Source organism: Esox lucius, chromosome 5, assembly GCF_011004845.1.
Source record: "Esox lucius isolate fEsoLuc1 chromosome 5, fEsoLuc1.pri, whole genome shotgun sequence".
NCBI classification, from domain to species: Eukaryota; Metazoa; Chordata; class Actinopteri; order Esociformes; family Esocidae; genus Esox; species Esox lucius.
Window position 1 is genome coordinate 24,832,012 of NC_047573.1, and position 17,741 is coordinate 24,849,752.

Sequence of the window (17,741 nt, forward strand, 5' to 3'; positions counted from 1 at the left end):
GGAGAGGCTAGTTAAGCTGATCTGTTGTGGGAATGCTCAGTTTGGACCTTAGGGGGCGGGGGTTTGTCCATCTGGCCAGATGATTGGCTGAAGTAACGTCGCCATTATGTTAGATGGAAACCGAGCTGGTGGCCGGCTGTTGTGCCAAAGGCCTATTCAGAGGCTGAGATTGTGAACGCTGTTTCGGTAAGTCGTGACTCACTGTGGGGCCTCACTGCCCTCTACTGGCCTGGTTTAGATTACCGCTGAGCCTCTGAAAGTCCTCGATCCCTGAGCTGTTTTCTTTCAGCAGAGTAAAAACTTAAGCTGCATTTACACAGGCCAAACGCCTCATCTCTTTTGACCACTCGTATCTGCTCCGGTAAGGGATTGGCTCTGAAAAGATGTGAAGTGTTCGGTCTTCGTACCAGTTAGTGGATGAATGGGTCTGCCTGTGAGAATGCTGCCATAGGCTTCACAGCAGGTCATTTTAAGTATTGTATCCAATCAGCGTGGAGAGTCAGTGCGTGGGAGACCTGATATGAATTATTTGAATTCTGTTGAATAGAGTATTTGAATAGACCTGAATAGGTTGTCTGTGTTGTCCTGTGGCGGCCTGTTTCGTTTGTGTGGCCTGTTTTATTGATCCGCCTGTTTCATTGATCCTAGGCTGCAGCAGCTGGACGAGGAGAACAGTGAGCTGAGGTCCTGCGTGCCCTGCTACCGGGCCAACATCGAGAGACTAGAGGAGGTAAAAACCCTATATCGGTTCTCCTGCACCTCCTCCGTCTCCTCGCTCGCTTCACGGTCAAGCAGTTTCCGACTCCTTCCCTCATCTGGGTGCAGCAGAAAGGCCAGTGGTCAAGAGCATTGGCCCAGTAAATCCCAGAGCCTGCAGTGTTTAAGCATGTGGCGGAACGTATGAGAACTTTCTTGCCCAGTTGACTGATGTGGATACTGATGTTTTGTCATTTTGGTACCCAGGCATCAGTTAAAGGGAAAAAATGTGCTTCTCATGATGCTTCTAATTTCAGTCATACCACAATTATCTATGTTCCAATAACACTAGACTTAAGCCCAATGTATAGATACAATTATTAATTATTTAACTCATTCCTGTAATTGGACATTATACAATGCCTGATGTACATTTTAGTAAACGAGAATTAGACTACATTAGCAAAACTGCAGCCAAAAATATATAATCACAACAAAATCGGACATGATTTGAAGCAAAACAAAACTGACAAAAGCACAGTTAGTCAAACATTCAGCCATTTTAAAGCAGTTGGCCAAATTCCGATTTACTTTTAATTTATTTTTGTATTATTCTATAATCATTTGATTACCAATGGCTGGCTGATATATTGGTGCATCCCTATTTAAAAACAATGATAAAACCAGAACAATCTGTTCTTCCCTTGAGCAAGGCACTTAACCCTAATGTCCACCGTAAGTCGCTCTAGATGGACTGCAATGTAAGTGTTCTGTCCATCCCTCATTCTGTCGTCCTCCTGTTCGCCCATCAGGAGAAGCGAAAGCTGGAGGACGAGGTGGAGGACGTGACGGAAAGGCTGAACGAGGAGCTGGAAACACGCAGGAAGACGTCGGATAAGCTGGCCCACGAGCGTCACCAGAACCAGAAGGAGAAGGCGCACACGCAGGAGGTTAGGTCAACGCCATTTCACGCCTGTTTGACCCTGAATGTGCACTACAAGTGTCGTGGGGTCTAAAACAAATTTTGTCTTGTCAAAGGCCTCAACATTTAATTCAGTCTCCAACTCTCTCCCCTCTTGCCAGCTGATCGAGGACCTGCGGAAGCAGCTGGAGCACCTGCAGCTGTACAAGCTAGAGGCGGAGGCCAGGAGGGGGCGCTCTCCCAGCGCCGGACTGCAGGAGTACCAGAGCCGCACGCGCGAGGCGGAGCTTGAGCAGGAGATCCGCCGGCTAAAGCAGGACAACCGCACGCTGAAGGAGCAGAACGACGAGCTGAACGGACAGATCATCAACCTGAGCATCCAGGGGGCCAAGAACCTGGTGACTGCCTCCTTCTCCGAGTCGCTGGCCGCCGAGATCAACTCTGTGTCCCGCGGAGAAGTGAGTCACTATGTAGATCTGTACAATAGGCTGAAGGCAATGGTATGCAGCCTTAGGTCCCCTTCGCAGTTATTACATTGTTATGCTTATTGTTGCAAAATATGTTCAGGTACCCTGAATGTTAAACCTAGATCGCTGCCTTTTTTTGTGGAGTAGAATCGTTCTTAACATTCGCTCTGTTGCCGGTTTCAGTTAATGGAGGCGATCCGTAAGCAGGAGGATGTCAACTACCGACTACAGGACTACATCGACCGCATCATCGTGGCCATAATGGAGTCCAACCCCTCCATGCTGGAGGTCAAGTAGATGAGTTTTGAAACAGGGCATCTCTGAGCGCCTCCGACTCACTGGACTTCAGTTGGAGGGACTGGCTAAAGACTGTCCACCACAAAAGAATACCTAAAACTTTATCAGGTGGAAGAAAAGCACTCCGATTACCCTTACAGAGGATTAAAGATGTATCACTATTTGTCACTTTTGGTGGCTGTCTATATATATATATTGTCTGTACGAAAATAAGCTACATGGTTGGACGTACTGAAGATTTGAGTTTTGCTTTCTGTGTGTCTTCCCTCTTTCATACAGTAGGCTTTGGTGCTGATGACTTCCCTGCATTTGGGTAGAGGGACCGGAGTTTCACTTGTGTGTCTGAGCTTGTTTTTGTGTTCCAAGGAACACTTGGGTTCAACTCCAGGGAAGAGCTGGTTAACTTGTCACTGTTCCCTTAAATATATTTTTTGGCAATAAAATGAGTCCTAATGGTTATGATTCTGAAACATCTGGTCTTACATATCAACCAATATTTTACCCTGAGCTCAGTAAATGAACTCGGGGTGTGTTTGAGCACGTTCTTCTGTATCAGTCATTTTATTTTTTTGGAAACATACGAAGTGCTCACCAGGAGACTAGGTCGGATGAAGTCGACCCATGCTGCTCCAACCGCTCACCACGTCCTACGTTAACCGTTTTGTGTTTTGCTGTGGGACTCTCTCTCCTAATTTGATTTGGATTCTCTACACAGTGTGAGTTAAGGTCACCCAGGTGAGGGACATTTCCTCCTGTAGATGAGAAACGCCCCGAGGGTGAGGAGTCAACGTGTGTGTGTGCGCACGTGCGCAGTGCTTTGCTTCCATTGCTTGCAGTATGTTTTTGAAGAACATGGTGTTTTGACTACAGTGGTTAGAACCACCAAGGCTCCGCTGGCATCTCTGGTGGTCTCACTCTTTGCTGCATCCATTTGTTTTTACAATGAAACGGAGTCCTAGGAGGTCAGGTGGGGCTAAATACTCCAATCAGAACGCTTCCATCACAACGCTTTTGTGTGAACTCCGACATTAGGGTTGTTCAACTGACATGCTGTCATGGCTAACTTAAATGTTGTTCATACTGACACATTTATTTAATGGTGTGAATTCATTAGATCAAACAGAACGGTTCTTAGACTAGTTTTCTATTGAGCTGGGGGCATGGGGAGGTATAGTTCTTTGGAGTGCGATGGACCCACCTGATCTGAATTGGGCTCTTGCTGAGTGAAAGTGAAAAGTAAGCCAGCATTAAATTGTGTAGTCTGCTTGTTACCAATTCATTTTTACTGAATATGTGAATTAAGGTAAATATGCTTACTGAAGGGATAGAATCAGTTGTACTTTTGCACTCTATTTTTTGATTAAGACAAATGTATTGTTACTTTGTAAAAAAAAAAAAAAACTACAAAATGATTGACGGAATGTTGTCCTAATGTGAAGATAACTCTTGTGTAATAACATTGAGAATTGGTCTGAATACAGACAGACGTGTGGATAAGGCAGATTTTCTGGGAGGTTCTATCATGATACTCTGACCTTTTAATTTGAGGAGCAGTAATGTTGAACCCTAAGCAATAACATTAAGAAGAACAGTGGAAGCGACGAAGGACCGACATCACAACCGGACGTCAAAGAACTGACCTCTGAACTGAACTCTATTATTTTCCGAGCCTCGGTGGACAAAGTCCCAGTCTGAATCTCCGGAACTTTCCGCCGTGTCTCTGGACATTAGCAAGTGGAAATAAATAAAAAAAGAAGACTACTGATTCTTGTCAGTGCAGCCTATTCACCAGTGCACTCTGAGATTCTGGTACTGGACGTTTTGAAGGATAATAACACGGGTGTCTAACTGCTGGAATTGCAGGCAGCTTGTTTTGTTCCTGTGTCGAAGGGATGGACAGCATGGCATAATAAACCGACCAACACAGCTAAACTAAAACATAGCCTTCTACCACCCATTTAACTCACCACACTTTCTTCCTTGAGCACTCCATGGAATATTGCCATGGCTGTAAATAACTTGTACATGTCATTTTTTTTTTTTCTAACCTTCTATATTATAGGTATTTTTATAGTTAAGGGGAAGAAGTGTTCTCTCTCTGGTCTTCTGCTGAGAAATATCCTCCCGCGTGTGAGGATCTTGTGTATGCCAATCAAGCATGTAGCAAGTTACGTGTCAGCACTCGTCTGAATCTCATCTGCATACAGTTATTCTCCACATCACTTTGTACTCTTTCATGAGGACTTGGTTCTGTTCTTTCTCTGTAAACCTAGACATTTTTAGGTTAAAGTGAGTAAAGAGATTTGTCTGGAATCACAAGGGATTGTGGATTTTGATGGATTTAATTGTTCAATGCCACTCAAAGGGCAAACATTGAAGTGAGGGAAAGTGTGCTTACTGATTTTTAATAGATTTCTTGTTCTAAAGCACACCTACAATGGTGATACTGACCCGCTTCAGTCTGGTTTGACCGATTTTAAAATGGCTTTTTGTGTGGCTTGTTTATCCATCTTACTACGAAGACGTGGATTCGGTATCAAGCTGAGGTGGCAGACGGTGACCTCATGGGTGGCATTGTCATCATGTCAACTCTTACCTTCCCTGCTGTAGATCACTTTCAGAATCGTTTAACCAATCATTAGGGTTGACCCATTTCTGTTATGTGCAAGTCAGTTGAGTTGCACTCCACCTAATGCTTGAGAATGGGTGGAGGCCTCATAGAGCCCGCCCACTGAAGGCTAAACCATACGTAATTGGAACAACTATCTGATTGGTCAAGTAATTCTTTCGAGTGAACTTTTCCCAACAAATATTAGGCTTGCAAGGCTTCAGCCAATCATTTTCTTCTTCTTACATCTCTAGAGCAACATGCATTGATTGCACACATTAAAATACATTAGTTATTTTATTCAGTAGCCAGTGGTGCATTAGACCAGAAGATAAAAGGATTCAACAACAGGATTATGATATTTTTTTTCTTCATCCCTGTTTTTGTTTCAGACATTCAGACAACTAGTTGGGAGGATTTGCATGTTAGCTAGCCAACTGACTAGACTAGGACCAGAGTCCAGTCCAGGGATTCTCTTTTGCGTGGTAAAACTTTGATCAAGGGGATTGTCTTATGCACTTTAAACAAGTTCCAATTTAGTTTTAACCCTGCATTTTCAAACTGACCAAAGAATGAGGCTTTACTTCTGACCCTTTTAACTATTTGCTTGCGGTCTTTGCTGGAATTCGAGAAACCGTATCATCAGAAAAGTAATTTTCATTTTTTGCCAACTCTACCATGGAGAATTGGCCTGCTAGTCTTAACACTGTGCCTGTCTCTCATACTTTTGCCTCCTACTAACCTGATGACGAGCCCTGGGAAAGCACTGACCATATGTGACTGTCAGTTTGTTAAATTATAATTATGAAAATTGTGCATATAAATGATGTGAACTTTTGCTTCCAATGTCCAAAGAAGGTTTTGCTCACGGCACAAACATCACTACTGGAGTGGTGCATGGCTTGCCATTTAAACTTGGGGCTGGGGTGGGGGGAGAACATTGTAGAAACAGAAATGTCACAAATGAAGTTTATTCTTGCGCTGAAGGATAATGTGTAAATTATTATAACAGTATTGTTTACTGCTGTATATTTTTCTTTGAAGATCCCCTGAAAGATGTAATCCATATTGTTATTGGGAATTATACTTTTGTCATTCTTAAAATATGAAAGAAACGGTGAAGTAAGATTAGAAAATAAATCTTATAAAATTATATTTTGTTTGATCTTATTTTATACAATATTTCATTTACAGGAGACTGCGTACATGAATGCACATATGATTTAAAAGACATTGTGCTATCTTAAACATGGTAGGTATATGGTTTCCATGGAGAAGGAATGCAGTATTTTTTTGAAGTGTCTTGACCAGTACCATTTGTGATAAATTCACTTGATTGCTGGATTTGGAGAATTGTACCAATCTATTTTCTGACAATTTTGCTTCAAGTAATTATATTTCCACTGCTAAAGAATGTACCTGTCTGTGACAGGCGAGAAAGTAAATGGTAGGTTATTTTATAAATGATGCGGGCATTCTAAACATTGCACAGCGTTCTCTTACTAATTAATGCTTTATATAACACTAAGGGCCGGTTTCTCAGACACGGTCTAGTCTAGTACTAAAAAACTCAAGTTCAATACAAAACTCCATTGAGCTTTATTTATTTTTATTTTTTTTATCTTAGACTAGGCTTAATCTGTGTCTGTGAAACCAGCCCTAGATGTCTACATTAAAAAAATATATAACCTTTGTCCAGTACAACGGTTTGAACGTAACTCATGTTAAATGTTGGATACAGAGACTTCCGTTCCCCATCTATCAACAACTCTGCTGACAAATGGATACCTTGTCACTCCCCATCACCCCCACCTACCGGCTGGGGACGTGTACTACCAGAGTCTGCAACAAGCCTCTGCCCCGTGGGAACAGCAACGTTCCAGATATACTGGCCATACAACAGCCTCTCATAGTGAGCCACAACAGTACATCGACTTCTTCAATGGTCCCCTGCCCTATGTATGTGAGGGGGTTCCATGGTTAACACCACTTGTAGAGGTACCACAGACCCAGACCTATGATAAGCAGGTATTGGAGCAGATTGGGCCTGTGTGTCCTTTGATGGTGGCCATGATGGTGGCAGGTATACCAGTGGTTCCTGTGGTTGGGATAGGCTTGGGCAGTGTCCGTTTATCAGCCCAAAGGTTCCTGGAAATTAACCGGAGTGTGGATTTGCTCTGGAATGAGGTGATGGAGGATATAGTGGCATCATTACAGATGTCTGAGGAGGAAATATGCTGGAATGAAGGATCATTCCTGGCACAGCTGTACAGCAGTCCTATTCCACATGGACAGTTTGGCCACATAGCCAGTCTGGCCACCTAGTGCTGTACTCTCTCCTGATGCAAAAAATAAGTACAACACTAAGATATTATTGTGCAATGTGGTTTACCACTGTACTAAACTACACGTGGAATATTAAATATTTTATTCAAAATTTTACTGGTATGTTTATATATGTTCTAACACTCAACGTGAAAAAACAGGTCTAAATAAATGAACAGTTACAAACATGGCTTCTTGAACGTTACTCAAAAGTCCTCCGACGGAACTTGTCTTGATACAAGTTACGTACTTTTGTTCAGTACGGACGTATTTTGTCAGCACACATGTTCAGATCCAGTACAGTATGAATTATTGGAACTTTTATTAAGAGGGCAAGTAATTTAGCTAGCTAAAGCGCGGACTTGTTTTGGGTTGTTGTATTTGTTTATTTTTGTTCATTTTCACCATCAACCCGTTTCAAATGTGTAGTTTATTATCCGGGGAATAGGCCAGCGTTGTAAATACAACTTATCACACTAGCTAGCCTATGGCCATGATGCATGGGCGATAAGGTTTCTAACTAGCTAAACATTGGTGAGTGTGTTGTCTAGTGTCTGCCAACATCATACGCACATAGGACCTAGTACAGTACTGTCGTCTGTGTGAATGTTAGCTGTAACTAATTGGTCCAACAATATAAATTACCCGGTTGGACTTGCACCAATTATCAAAAAAGCAAATCTCATGATGTTACTAGAGTTTTTCGTTTAGACTGTTAGAGGTATTGTTAAAATACAATACCTGTATAGGTAATGTGCAGTAGATACGCATTGAAGATGTATTCCCTGACAGGTGCAGTTGAATGATGCAGTCCCTAACCCAAGAGGTTGAAGTTGGGCTCTCTGTGGCTCAATGTTTCCGAACTCTCACTGCTAGTTCCAAAGAGAAAGAGGTGACAAAAGCTTTACACAGACTAGCAAGTTACCTGGACGATGAGGTTCAATGTAAAATTACCTCAGCTCAAAGAACAGAGTTCCTTCGAGCCTACTACACTCGGACGCTACAGTTTCTCATCAGTAACATCAATGCTGATTGGATTCAGCATATTACTGCTGCTCAACGCACAGAATTATGGGATGGCTTGTTCCTAAGAGGTCCTCCAGACCAGGCCCTGTTAGTGCTAATGGACGCAATCGGCTCAATAAGGTGAGAAACCTGTTTGAAGATGTTGATTGTGAACCACAGAAAGACCAATACATACAACAGTCCCAACGTTCAATGTACATTTTAAGAATGAATGTTTTTAAGCCAGTTTCCAAAAATCATATTAGCTTTATTATTATCAGTAAATAAATACAAAAGACAGCACATTTACTGTACACTGTCTTAACAGTGTTCCTGTATTTTTCAATTTATACATTTCTGAGTTCTTTTTGTTACATCCTAATAAGACCAGAGGGCAACCTCTTCACCTTTTGTCATTGAAAATAATGTATTGAGGATATTTAAGCTCCAAAGATTTTATACAGTATTGTGTTTCTGTGAGACAGGAAGGAAATTTCAGAGTCAATGAAATGGGCTGGTAAATACTATGAATAACTTTTAAATTTGTGGAGATCTGAGTGGTAATTATATACTTAAATTACCTAAATTGTGTGTGTGTGTGTGTGTGTGTGTGTGTGTGTGTGTGTGTGTGTGTGTGTGTGTGTGTGTGTGTGTGTGTGTGTGTGTGTGTGTGTGTGATCGTCTCCCTCCAGTAGTCCCAGTGCAGGTCTGGACCATTTGGTCAGCATCCTGGAGCGGTTCCTTCAGAGCGGCCGTCTTACAGTCCTGCTGTGGTCCCGGTGTCAGGAGACTGCCCCCTCTGACTCTCCCCAGCTGAGAGAGACTCTGCTGGGCCGCCTGGTCGCTCTGCCTGACCTTACCGCCAACAAGCTGCACCCCCACAACAAGACTGTCTTCCTCCCCCAGCAGTACTACCCCTTACTGGCCAGTGGAATGCTCACTGCCCTGGAGAGAACCTGTCAGGCTTTGAGAGGTCTGTGTCCATCCATGTGTTTGTATGTCAACCTGATGCAATGCAGACGGTCAGTATTGGTTGCGTTGCTGTACGTTCAGATTAAGTGGTTGTTTTATCTTCAACAATCTTATTGGAAATGTAAGTAATTCCCACTTTCCATTTACTTTGCTGTTCGCAGATGGAAGAGACTGCTCTTTGGCTTTCGTGGCCCTTACACTGGGAAAGGCTTGTGTTCAGGGACACAGTGGTAAGCAAGGCCCTGTTCAAAAGGATGGGGGGGCCCACACTGGCAAACGAAAGAACACGTTAAAGCATCGGTCCATTGAAGTTTTCACTGTGGTTGCATTAGGCTACTCATCAACCATCTGTTAACTGATACCCATTCCATTGTATAATCGTCAGATAGACATCATTGTGCGTGTGTGTCTCTCCGCAGGGTTAGTCTTTGAGGTTCTGGCCCCTACGCTCTCCTCCAGCACAAGCTCAGACATGGTGTGGCAGAGGGTGTGCTGGAAGCTTCTGGAGAATGTTCCGGAGCGCTGGCTGGAGAGCGTGCTCACTGGGCTGGTGCAAGCTGTCAACAGGTGGGCGGGAGGGACTAGAGCTGATCAACAGGGTCACTCTTTGTTATGCTGCGTGTTTTTCCTTTCTGTTTAGTTTATTATGTCTGTCTTATTTTTCTGCTAGGCCTGACACTCTGTCCAGGATCATGGGGAACCTGGTGTTGAAAAACAAAAAGGCCCATTTTGTCATCACCCATAAACTGCTGTTACTCCAGTACAAGTACGAGGTGAGACGGTGAACTGGTCGCTTCATACATTCTGTACCAAAACTAGTCATATCAGTCACCATTAGATGTTTTGCAAAGCAGTCGTTTACACAAGTCTTGGACTTCATTATTCCCAGACTCGTGTATTGAGGGTTGTTCTGGGTTACCTGGCTGATGACAGGGAGAGGAGACCATTACTTCTACAGGTAAGTGTAAAACAAATTATTTGGTGTTGTTTAAGGTATGTGTGTTTAGGGCAGCACTGTTAGGGCAGCACTGTTAGGACAGCGCTGTTAGGACAGCGTTGTTGACTGTGTGTGTGTGTTCAGGTGCTACGGGCACTGTGTCAGGCCTGGGCCAACCCCAGTGCTGTGAGACACACCACCCTGGAACAGCAGCTGTATGTCAGCCGGGCTCTGCTGCTGTGTGTGGCGCTGCTCGATGACGCAGAGCTAAAGGAGCTACGCTCAGGTAACACCCCCACGCCAAGTTAGCATTTATTACAACATAGACTCAGGTAACACCCCCACGCCAAGTTAGCATTTATTACAACATAGACTCAGGTAACACCCCCATGCCAAGTTAGCATTTATTACAACATAGACTCAGGTAAGACCCCCACGCCAAGTTAGCATTTATTACAACATAGACTCAGGTAACACCCCCACGCCAAGTTAGCATTTATTACAACATAGACTCAGGTAACACCCCCACGCCAAGTTAGCATTTATTAAAACATAGACTCAGGTAAGACCCCCACGCCAAGTTAGCATTTATTACAACATAGACTCAGGTAACACCCCCACGCCAAGTTAGCATTTATTAAAACATAGACTCAGGTAAGACCCCCACGCCAAGTTAGCATTTATTACAACATAGACTCTGGTAACACCCCCACGCCAAGTTAGCGTTTATTAAAACATAGACTCGGCTAACACCCCCACGCCAAGTTAGCGTTTATTAAAACATAGACTCGGGTAACACCCCCATGCCAAGTTAGCATTTATTAGAATCAGGTGAGGAAATGGCATGCCTCTATACCTTTAAAGTGCATTTCTTATTTCTCAACACAATTTGTTGAAAAAGTTCCAAGAAGAAGACATTGAAAATAAATGATGACAGATGAGGAAAACGGGGAAGCGACAATGAAATGAACCGAACTGAGAGACATGACAGAAAAAGCCCCAACGTCCAATGCCTTCCTTTTGGTGGTTAACGAACACAGCCTCTGTGTCCTTTTCCCTCCAATCAGAGTTGCTGCAGTGCATGCTGGGAGGGATGCAGAGCCACCTGGACAGCAGCGTAGTTCGTGTGAGGCGTATGGGCATGGTGGTTGGGGAGTGTCTCAGCTCCCGGATGGACATTGATGGAGCCAAACTCAAATTTGAGGTATGGTGGAAAAATAAAAATCCTAATAGTTCATAAAAAAAACGTTTTTGGGTTAGGGTCTGTTTCACCATTGTCGGTTCATGGTGATCTTGTGAAAAGAAATACCCCAATGCTTTTACCTATTCAGTGTTTAAATGAAATCGAGGCGACGGTGGAATTTACCACCAACTGTCGAAGTGCACGGCTTTAGTATGGCTGCCTTGTTGTTGTGAGAGAGGAATGGGCGCGAGTTCACCGGTGTGCTTCGTCTTCTTCAGTACGAGCAGGATGAAGAGACCAAGGAGCTACTCTCCCTGTTGGCTCCGCCGTCCGAAGAAACCAAACCGGTCGCTGGCCCACAGGATCCTCCCCGAGAGGTTGAAGTTCAGACAGTACAGTCCCAGGCTGCAGCGGCCCGGACGTCAGCAGCCGTTCCAGACTCTGACCTGGACAGGTAAGAGATGAATCCGGTGTCAAAACCGTAACCACGTCCACCGCAGCGCCACAGTCCACCCTGGGTTTACACCACCTTCGGGATCCGACATAGTCTGTGAGATCGACATTAGCATTTTATTCAAAATCTTCGGATTCTATGAGAGTTTAGCTTTGCGGTGTTGTACAGTGTGACCTACACTAGTAGCATCACATGACCTGACCCCCCCATGTGTTTGGATGACCCAGTGACGATGAGCTCACCCCCTACGACATGTCAGGTGACCAGGAGATGAGCCCGGCCGCCCCGCCTCGCTACCTCCGAGACTGTCTGGAGGGTAAGATACAGCTCGTCTCCGTGGATGTGGGAGAGGCCTTCCACTAGTACTTCAAGATGCATTCTGGGACTTTTGCAAATGACAAACAGTTTTTTTAACTTGGTCTGTATGTGTAATATGTTATCTATATATTATGTGCATATTCTGTAAGTAGAATCACTTTCATGTCTCAGTTAGCCATGAAATCCGAGTTTTAATATGAGTGATTATGATGACACATTGCACGTATCAGCACATAAATAAGAGAAGACGCAATAGCCATTTTAGCTCGACAGCGCCAATTGTTCAACCAGTGTGCCAAACTGTCCCAGAATACATCTGTAAGTCAGGATATGCCTCTTACGTTTGCTTTAGTCATAAAAATCTAAGTAATTAGTATCTTAGAGATGTTCAGCCCTCCACCCACCCCTGCTCATTAAAGCCCTGTACCAACTCAGTTTACCAACCCAACCCCCCCCCCCCTCTCCCCAGCCTTCCTCTCCTCCGAGGACCCGGTGAGGGTGGAGCTCAGTCTTCGAGCGGTCGAGGGCCTGGTGAGGAAAAACCCCTCCACAGCCCGAGAGGTGAGAGTTCGCGCCCCGTCCACTGCCGATGTTCACACGACTAGCTAGCGTTGGCCCGTGATCACTGTCCAACGTTGCTGACTCCGCAGGTCAGCGTGGAGCTGAGCAAGGTGCTGCTGCACATGGAGGACCGGTACGGCACCGAGGGCTTCCTGAGCCTCAGACGGTCAGCCATGGTGGCCCTCGCCGTCACCCACCCAGTCGCCGTAAGTTTCCATCCCCTTTAACTCATTTCACCGCAGTATCAACCCTATGTACCACGTTGGCGGAAACCTTTAAGAACACCCAAGTATGAGAGCGTGGGGTGATTTTGGCCGGGCCGTTTACCTTGTGTCGCTAGGGGTAATGTGAAACAAGGAATTGACTGGTTGGAGGGTGTAACTGATATATGGGCCATTCATTCAGACGAGGTCGTTTTAACGTGTTGTTCGATTGCTGGACAGAGGGACATAATGCAGAACTGTCCCGAGACGTCCCAAATGTACCTGCTTGTTAGGGTTTACTTCCATCCAGTCCATTAAACTCCCTGTTTAAATCCACCGTCTCTGGCTTCATGGTCTTTCTTGTCCTCCCCAGGTGACTGAGTTTCTGACCACCGAGTTCTACTCCATGAACTACAGTCTACGACAACGGCTGGATATGTTAGAGGTGAGGAGAACGAACTCCTCGTCGTCCTTCACCCACCGGATTCCTTCAAAAAGGGGTTCCGGAACTATTCACGAACGGTTGTTTCCCCGTACCTCAGGTCCTTGCCACGTCAGCGCAGGAGCTCTCTCAGCCAATCACGGACAAAGGAGTTCCATCCAAGGGCATTCGGGCGGTAACCGTGGATGCACCCCCTTACCCCGACGACGACACTACGCACTGGCGACAAGTGGTGGAGAGGCGGATTCAGAGCAAGACCAAACTGCTCAGTAAGGTGGGCGGCAGAACTGCGACAGTATTTCACAGCCTTTCAGTTCCCCTTTGACAGAATGTTAACTAGGGATGCACCACTATATCGGCCTAGAATCGTTGTCTGGCGATTATTGGTACAGAAATGTTTTTATCGGTATTGAAGGAGTGCTTTTAAATGTCAAATTTTGTGTGTCCTATTGTTTTACGGGTATTATTTATTTTCTGTAGCAGTTTTTTTTTTATTATAAAGTCTTGTATATTATTCTGGCATTGTATAATGTGCAATTTTGGAAAGAGGGTTATTTTATCATATCATTTATACCTTTTCTGTTAACTGTGCTTATTTGTGTGGTATTTTAGTGTGTAATATACTGAAAGGTGTCATTTTAATTTGCATTTGTTGAATTTAGAAACATCTATTTTTATTTATTTGATGTCAGGATTAACAGGTATAGAAATGACAACATCAGTATAGGCCAATTGTGTTATATGAATATTGACTATTCGTGCATCACTGGTATTAACCCATTCTCTAACAGTACTGTACTGTCTTAAAATGGCTTTCATTCTCTAACAGTACTGTACTGTCTTAAAATGGCTTTCATTCTCTAACAGTACTGTACTGTCTTAAAATGGCTTTCATTCTCTAACAGTACTGTACTGTCTTAAAATGGCTTTCATTCTCTAACAGTACTGTACTGTCTTAAAATGGCTTTCATTCTCTAACAGTACTGTACTGTCTTAAAATGGCTTTCATTCTCTAACAGTACTGTACTGTCTTAAAATGGCTTTCATTCTCTAACAGTACTGTACTGTCTTAAAATGGCTTTCATTCTCTAACAGTACTGTACTGTCTTAAAATGGCTTTCATTCTCTAACAGTACTGTATTGTCTTAAAATGGCTTTCATTCTCTAACAGTACTGTACTGTCTTAAAATGGCTTTCATTCTCTAACAGTACTGTACTGTCTTAAAATGGCTTTCATTCTCTAACAGTACTGTACTGTCTTAAAATGGCTTTCATTCTCTAACAGTACTGTATTGTCTTAAAATGGCTTTCATTCTCTAACAGTACTGTACTGTCTTAAAATGGCTTTCATTCTCTAACAGTACTGTATTGTCTTAAAATGGCTTTCATTCTCTAACAGTACTGTACTGTCTTAAAATGGCTTTCATTCTCTAACAGTACTGTACTGTCTTAAAATGGCTTTCATTCTCTAACAGTACTGTACTGTCTTAAAATGGCTTTCATTCTCTAACAGTACTGTACTGTCTTAAAATGGCTTTCATTCTCTAACAGTACTGTATTGTCTTAAAATGGCTTTCATTCTCTAACAGTACTGTACTGTCTTAAAATGGCTTTCATTCTCTAACAGTACTGTACTGTCTTAAAATGGCTTTCATTCTCTAACAGTACTGTACTGTCTTAAAATGGCTTTCATTCTCTAACAGTACTGTACTGTCTTAAAATGGCTTTCATTCTCTAACAGTACTGTACTGTCTTAAAATGGCTTTCATTCCTCTGTGTCTTCAGGGTGTCACTCGCCCCCCAGCCAAGCCCACCCCAAACCGTTTTGCCCCTGTCGCTGGACACTACTTCTTCCCTCTGCTCAGGAACTATGACAGGTGTGTGTGTGTGTGTGTGTGTGATAAGGAATTCTAAAGCTCACTTTGTGCTACACCTACCAGTAGTATTTCAGAGCTCATGCACAAACTCTCCTCCTTGACTCCTAGGCCTCAGGTGACCTTTGACCTGCTCGGCAGTGACCATCTGGTCCTGGGGAGACTGATCCACACCCTGGGCCTCATGATGCACCTAGCGGTCAATGCTCCAGTAGGCTACCACACTTGTATTTTCCCCTGGTGTCTCCTCATTACATGATATGATTGGGATTGAATGGGCTATCTGATGTTTTTGCAGGTGGCCACTCAAATGGGCAGAGCTCTGTTGGACTTCGTCTGGGCTGTCCGCTACCACATCGACCAGTGAGCATATCTGAATGCTGGGCCTGAGTAGTAAAGTTCTAGTGTGGTTTTGTTTTAATTGGTCTACAGTTTACCAGACCTCTGTTTATCCAACACAGGATGGTGCGGCGTGGAGTCCTGTTTGCTGTCTGCTCTGTCTTTCTGAGCATGCCTAGTCAGAGTTTGCTGGTTGAGCTCAGTGACCAGCTCTTCGAGACCAGAGCATGGCTGGCAGGTGAGAATACAGGGCAGAGCAGTATACTGTTGTATTTGGATTACAGTATACTGTAGCGTTAGGATTATAAAGTACTGTAGTATTTGGATTACAGTATAATGCAGCGTTAGGATTATAAAGTACTATAGTATTTGGATTACAGTATAATGCAGCGTTAGGATTATAAAGTACTATAGTATTCGGATTACAGTATACTGTAGCGTTAGGATTATAAAATACTGTAGTATTCGGATTACAGTATACTATAGTGTTAGGATTATAAAATACTCTAGTATTTGGATTACAGTATAGTGTAGGATTAGGATTATAAATTACTGTAGTATTTTGATTACAGTATACTGTAGCGTTTATGGTTGTAGTTATAATAATGGTCCATATACAGGATAAAAGTAGAAGAAACGCACACCTTAGTTTATGAGGTGCTGGCTAAAGGGTACGAAATGGAAACAAAATGAATGAAAAAGCTGCACACTGAACTCAAATGCATATCATTTTTTAATAAGACCAACGTTTCGACAGATTGTACCCTGATGAAGATAGCGTGTCTGTCGAAACGTTGGTCTTATTAAAAAATTATATGCATTTGAGTTTAGAGTGTGCAGCTTTTTCATTCATTTTGTTATAATAATGGTCCAACCTGTTGTGCTTTTGGTAGATGTCGCTGAAGGGGATCCTGATGCAGACTGTAGGAGCCTGGCCGTGCAGAGCCTGGTGCTGCTGGAGAAGAGTCTGAAGACTGAACTGGACCCGACTGCACTGGGCCTGCAGTCATGATCACACAAGGAAACAGACAGTGTATAAAAAGCCACAGCCAGCCAGTCTATTGCTTGTGCCTCACAGTGTATTGGTAGAGACAGCTTCAGGACGCCGGTTGTGACAAGAGTACTAATGATGCTTGCCCCGGGCCCCGAGGATGTAGTGGATCCTGGACTATGAAGGATGTCCTTTGACATAGAGCTGCAGGTGCTGCTGGCCCACCATATCCTGCAACCAATAAACACCAAGCCAAAGGAAAGAATACGCGTGGGTGTGCGTGAGACAGATTGTGACACCTAAATGGCATGTTCAGTCAATGTATGATTCATCGGACAGGAAAGAGGTAAAGGATTGAGCTGAGATTTTTTTCTCAGAAAGAGCAGTGAGCTGAATTCCATCCCACGCTACAGCAATGCATGTACCAGGGGCAGCAGCTCCGGCCACGTCAGTTGTTTTTGGGATACAGGAAGTTACTTTGTAATTCATAATATAAATAGATAAATGTACTGGGCCTGTACGTAACACCACATATAGAATAGCAGGAAATATTATATATAAATAGCAGGATTTGAAGCTGCTCCAGTTTTTCTCCTGCAGCTGTCAACATATTTTGCTGTAAACAGTGCTTTTGTCCATAGAAATAGCGGAATGGTAACATGAGTAGTTTGAGAACCGTCTACCAAGTTTTTTTAACCAGTTGAAATGTTTTTTTGTTTTTTTTACGGAATATGTGGACTAAAGTCTATCAGAACAAGCCACTCCCATTGCTGCAGATGTCCTGATGCAGAATTGGTTCAATAAACTGTTTAACCACTGTCTCTGTCACAAAGCATGAAAATGGCCATAAATATATCTTTAAAAAATAATATTTTCATAAAAAAAAAAAAACCTGTATTAAAATGATTGTATGGAATTGGAACATCTCAAGTGTTTGTTTGCATTTGTTTTTGCGGGAAGTAGTGTTCTTTGACAAATGGACAAATGTACAATATGCATCCTTCACCCAGAGAAAGGCCAAATAAAGTGGACTTAGCTTTTCTTGTTGTGTTTTCAGTACCAGTGATGAGTTGGGGAGGTGTCTGACATCGACTGTACAAAGCTTTAATCTCTTTTTAGAAGATTATATTTTTCTGATGAAACATTT

At 43.3% G+C, this 17,741-nt stretch overlaps 2 protein-coding genes across 8 annotated transcripts in view; both read left to right on the forward strand.

The window, feature by feature from the left end:
- Positions 1–4,424, forward strand: part of rab11fip3 (RAB11 family interacting protein 3 (class II)) — a 40,709-nt gene extending 36,285 nt beyond the window's left edge. For all 5 annotated transcript variants that reach the window (XM_034292081.1, XM_034292083.1, XM_034292082.1 and 2 more), the window contains 4 exons: positions 649–730; positions 1,509–1,646; positions 1,780–2,076; positions 2,269–4,424. In XM_034292081.1, the coding sequence (XP_034147972.1) occupies positions 649–730; positions 1,509–1,646; positions 1,780–2,076; positions 2,269–2,382 (631 nt within the window). In that variant the 3' untranslated portion in view covers positions 2,383–4,424. The remainder of the gene's footprint in view (positions 1–648; positions 731–1,508; positions 1,647–1,779; positions 2,077–2,268) is intronic.
- Positions 4,425–7,592: 3,168 nt separating this feature from the next.
- telo2 (TEL2, telomere maintenance 2, homolog (S. cerevisiae)) lies at positions 7,593–17,572 on the forward strand. 3 transcript variants are annotated; one of them, XM_034292024.1, is made up of 20 exons: positions 7,593–7,849; positions 8,108–8,461; positions 9,013–9,293; positions 9,454–9,522; positions 9,712–9,859; positions 9,963–10,065; positions 10,182–10,250; positions 10,374–10,515; positions 11,297–11,433; positions 11,691–11,866; positions 12,094–12,182; positions 12,654–12,745; positions 12,835–12,951; positions 13,322–13,393; positions 13,491–13,664; positions 15,176–15,267; positions 15,376–15,475; positions 15,563–15,627; positions 15,726–15,841; positions 16,497–17,572. In XM_034292024.1, the coding sequence occupies exons 2-20, from the start codon at positions 8,118–8,120 to the stop codon at positions 16,613–16,615; spliced, it is 2,505 nt and encodes an 834-aa protein (XP_034147915.1). In that variant the 5' UTR covers positions 7,593–7,849; positions 8,108–8,117; the 3' UTR covers positions 16,616–17,572. The 3 variants fall into 3 exon arrangements, with proteins under 3 accessions (XP_034147915.1, XP_034147917.1, XP_034147916.1); XM_034292026.1 differs by having other exon boundaries at positions 9,016–9,293; XM_034292025.1 differs by having other exon boundaries at positions 8,114–8,461.
- The last annotated feature ends 169 nt before the right edge of the window (positions 17,573–17,741 follow it).

What these genes read in the sequence shown, in the direction of transcription:
- telo2 (XM_034292024.1), top strand. Translation starts at nt 8,118, where the DNA reads ATGATGCAGTCCCTAACCCAAGAGGTTGAAGTTGGGCTCTCTGTGGCT. An exon ending in GGAGACCATTACTTCTACAG is followed by an intron (nt 10,251 to 10,373) that starts GTAAGTGTAAAA and finishes GTGTGTGTTCAG; the next exon opens with GTGCTACGGGCACTGTGTCA. An exon ending in GAGCCAAACTCAAATTTGAG is followed by an intron (nt 11,434 to 11,690) that starts GTATGGTGGAAA and finishes CGTCTTCTTCAG; the next exon opens with TACGAGCAGGATGAAGAGAC.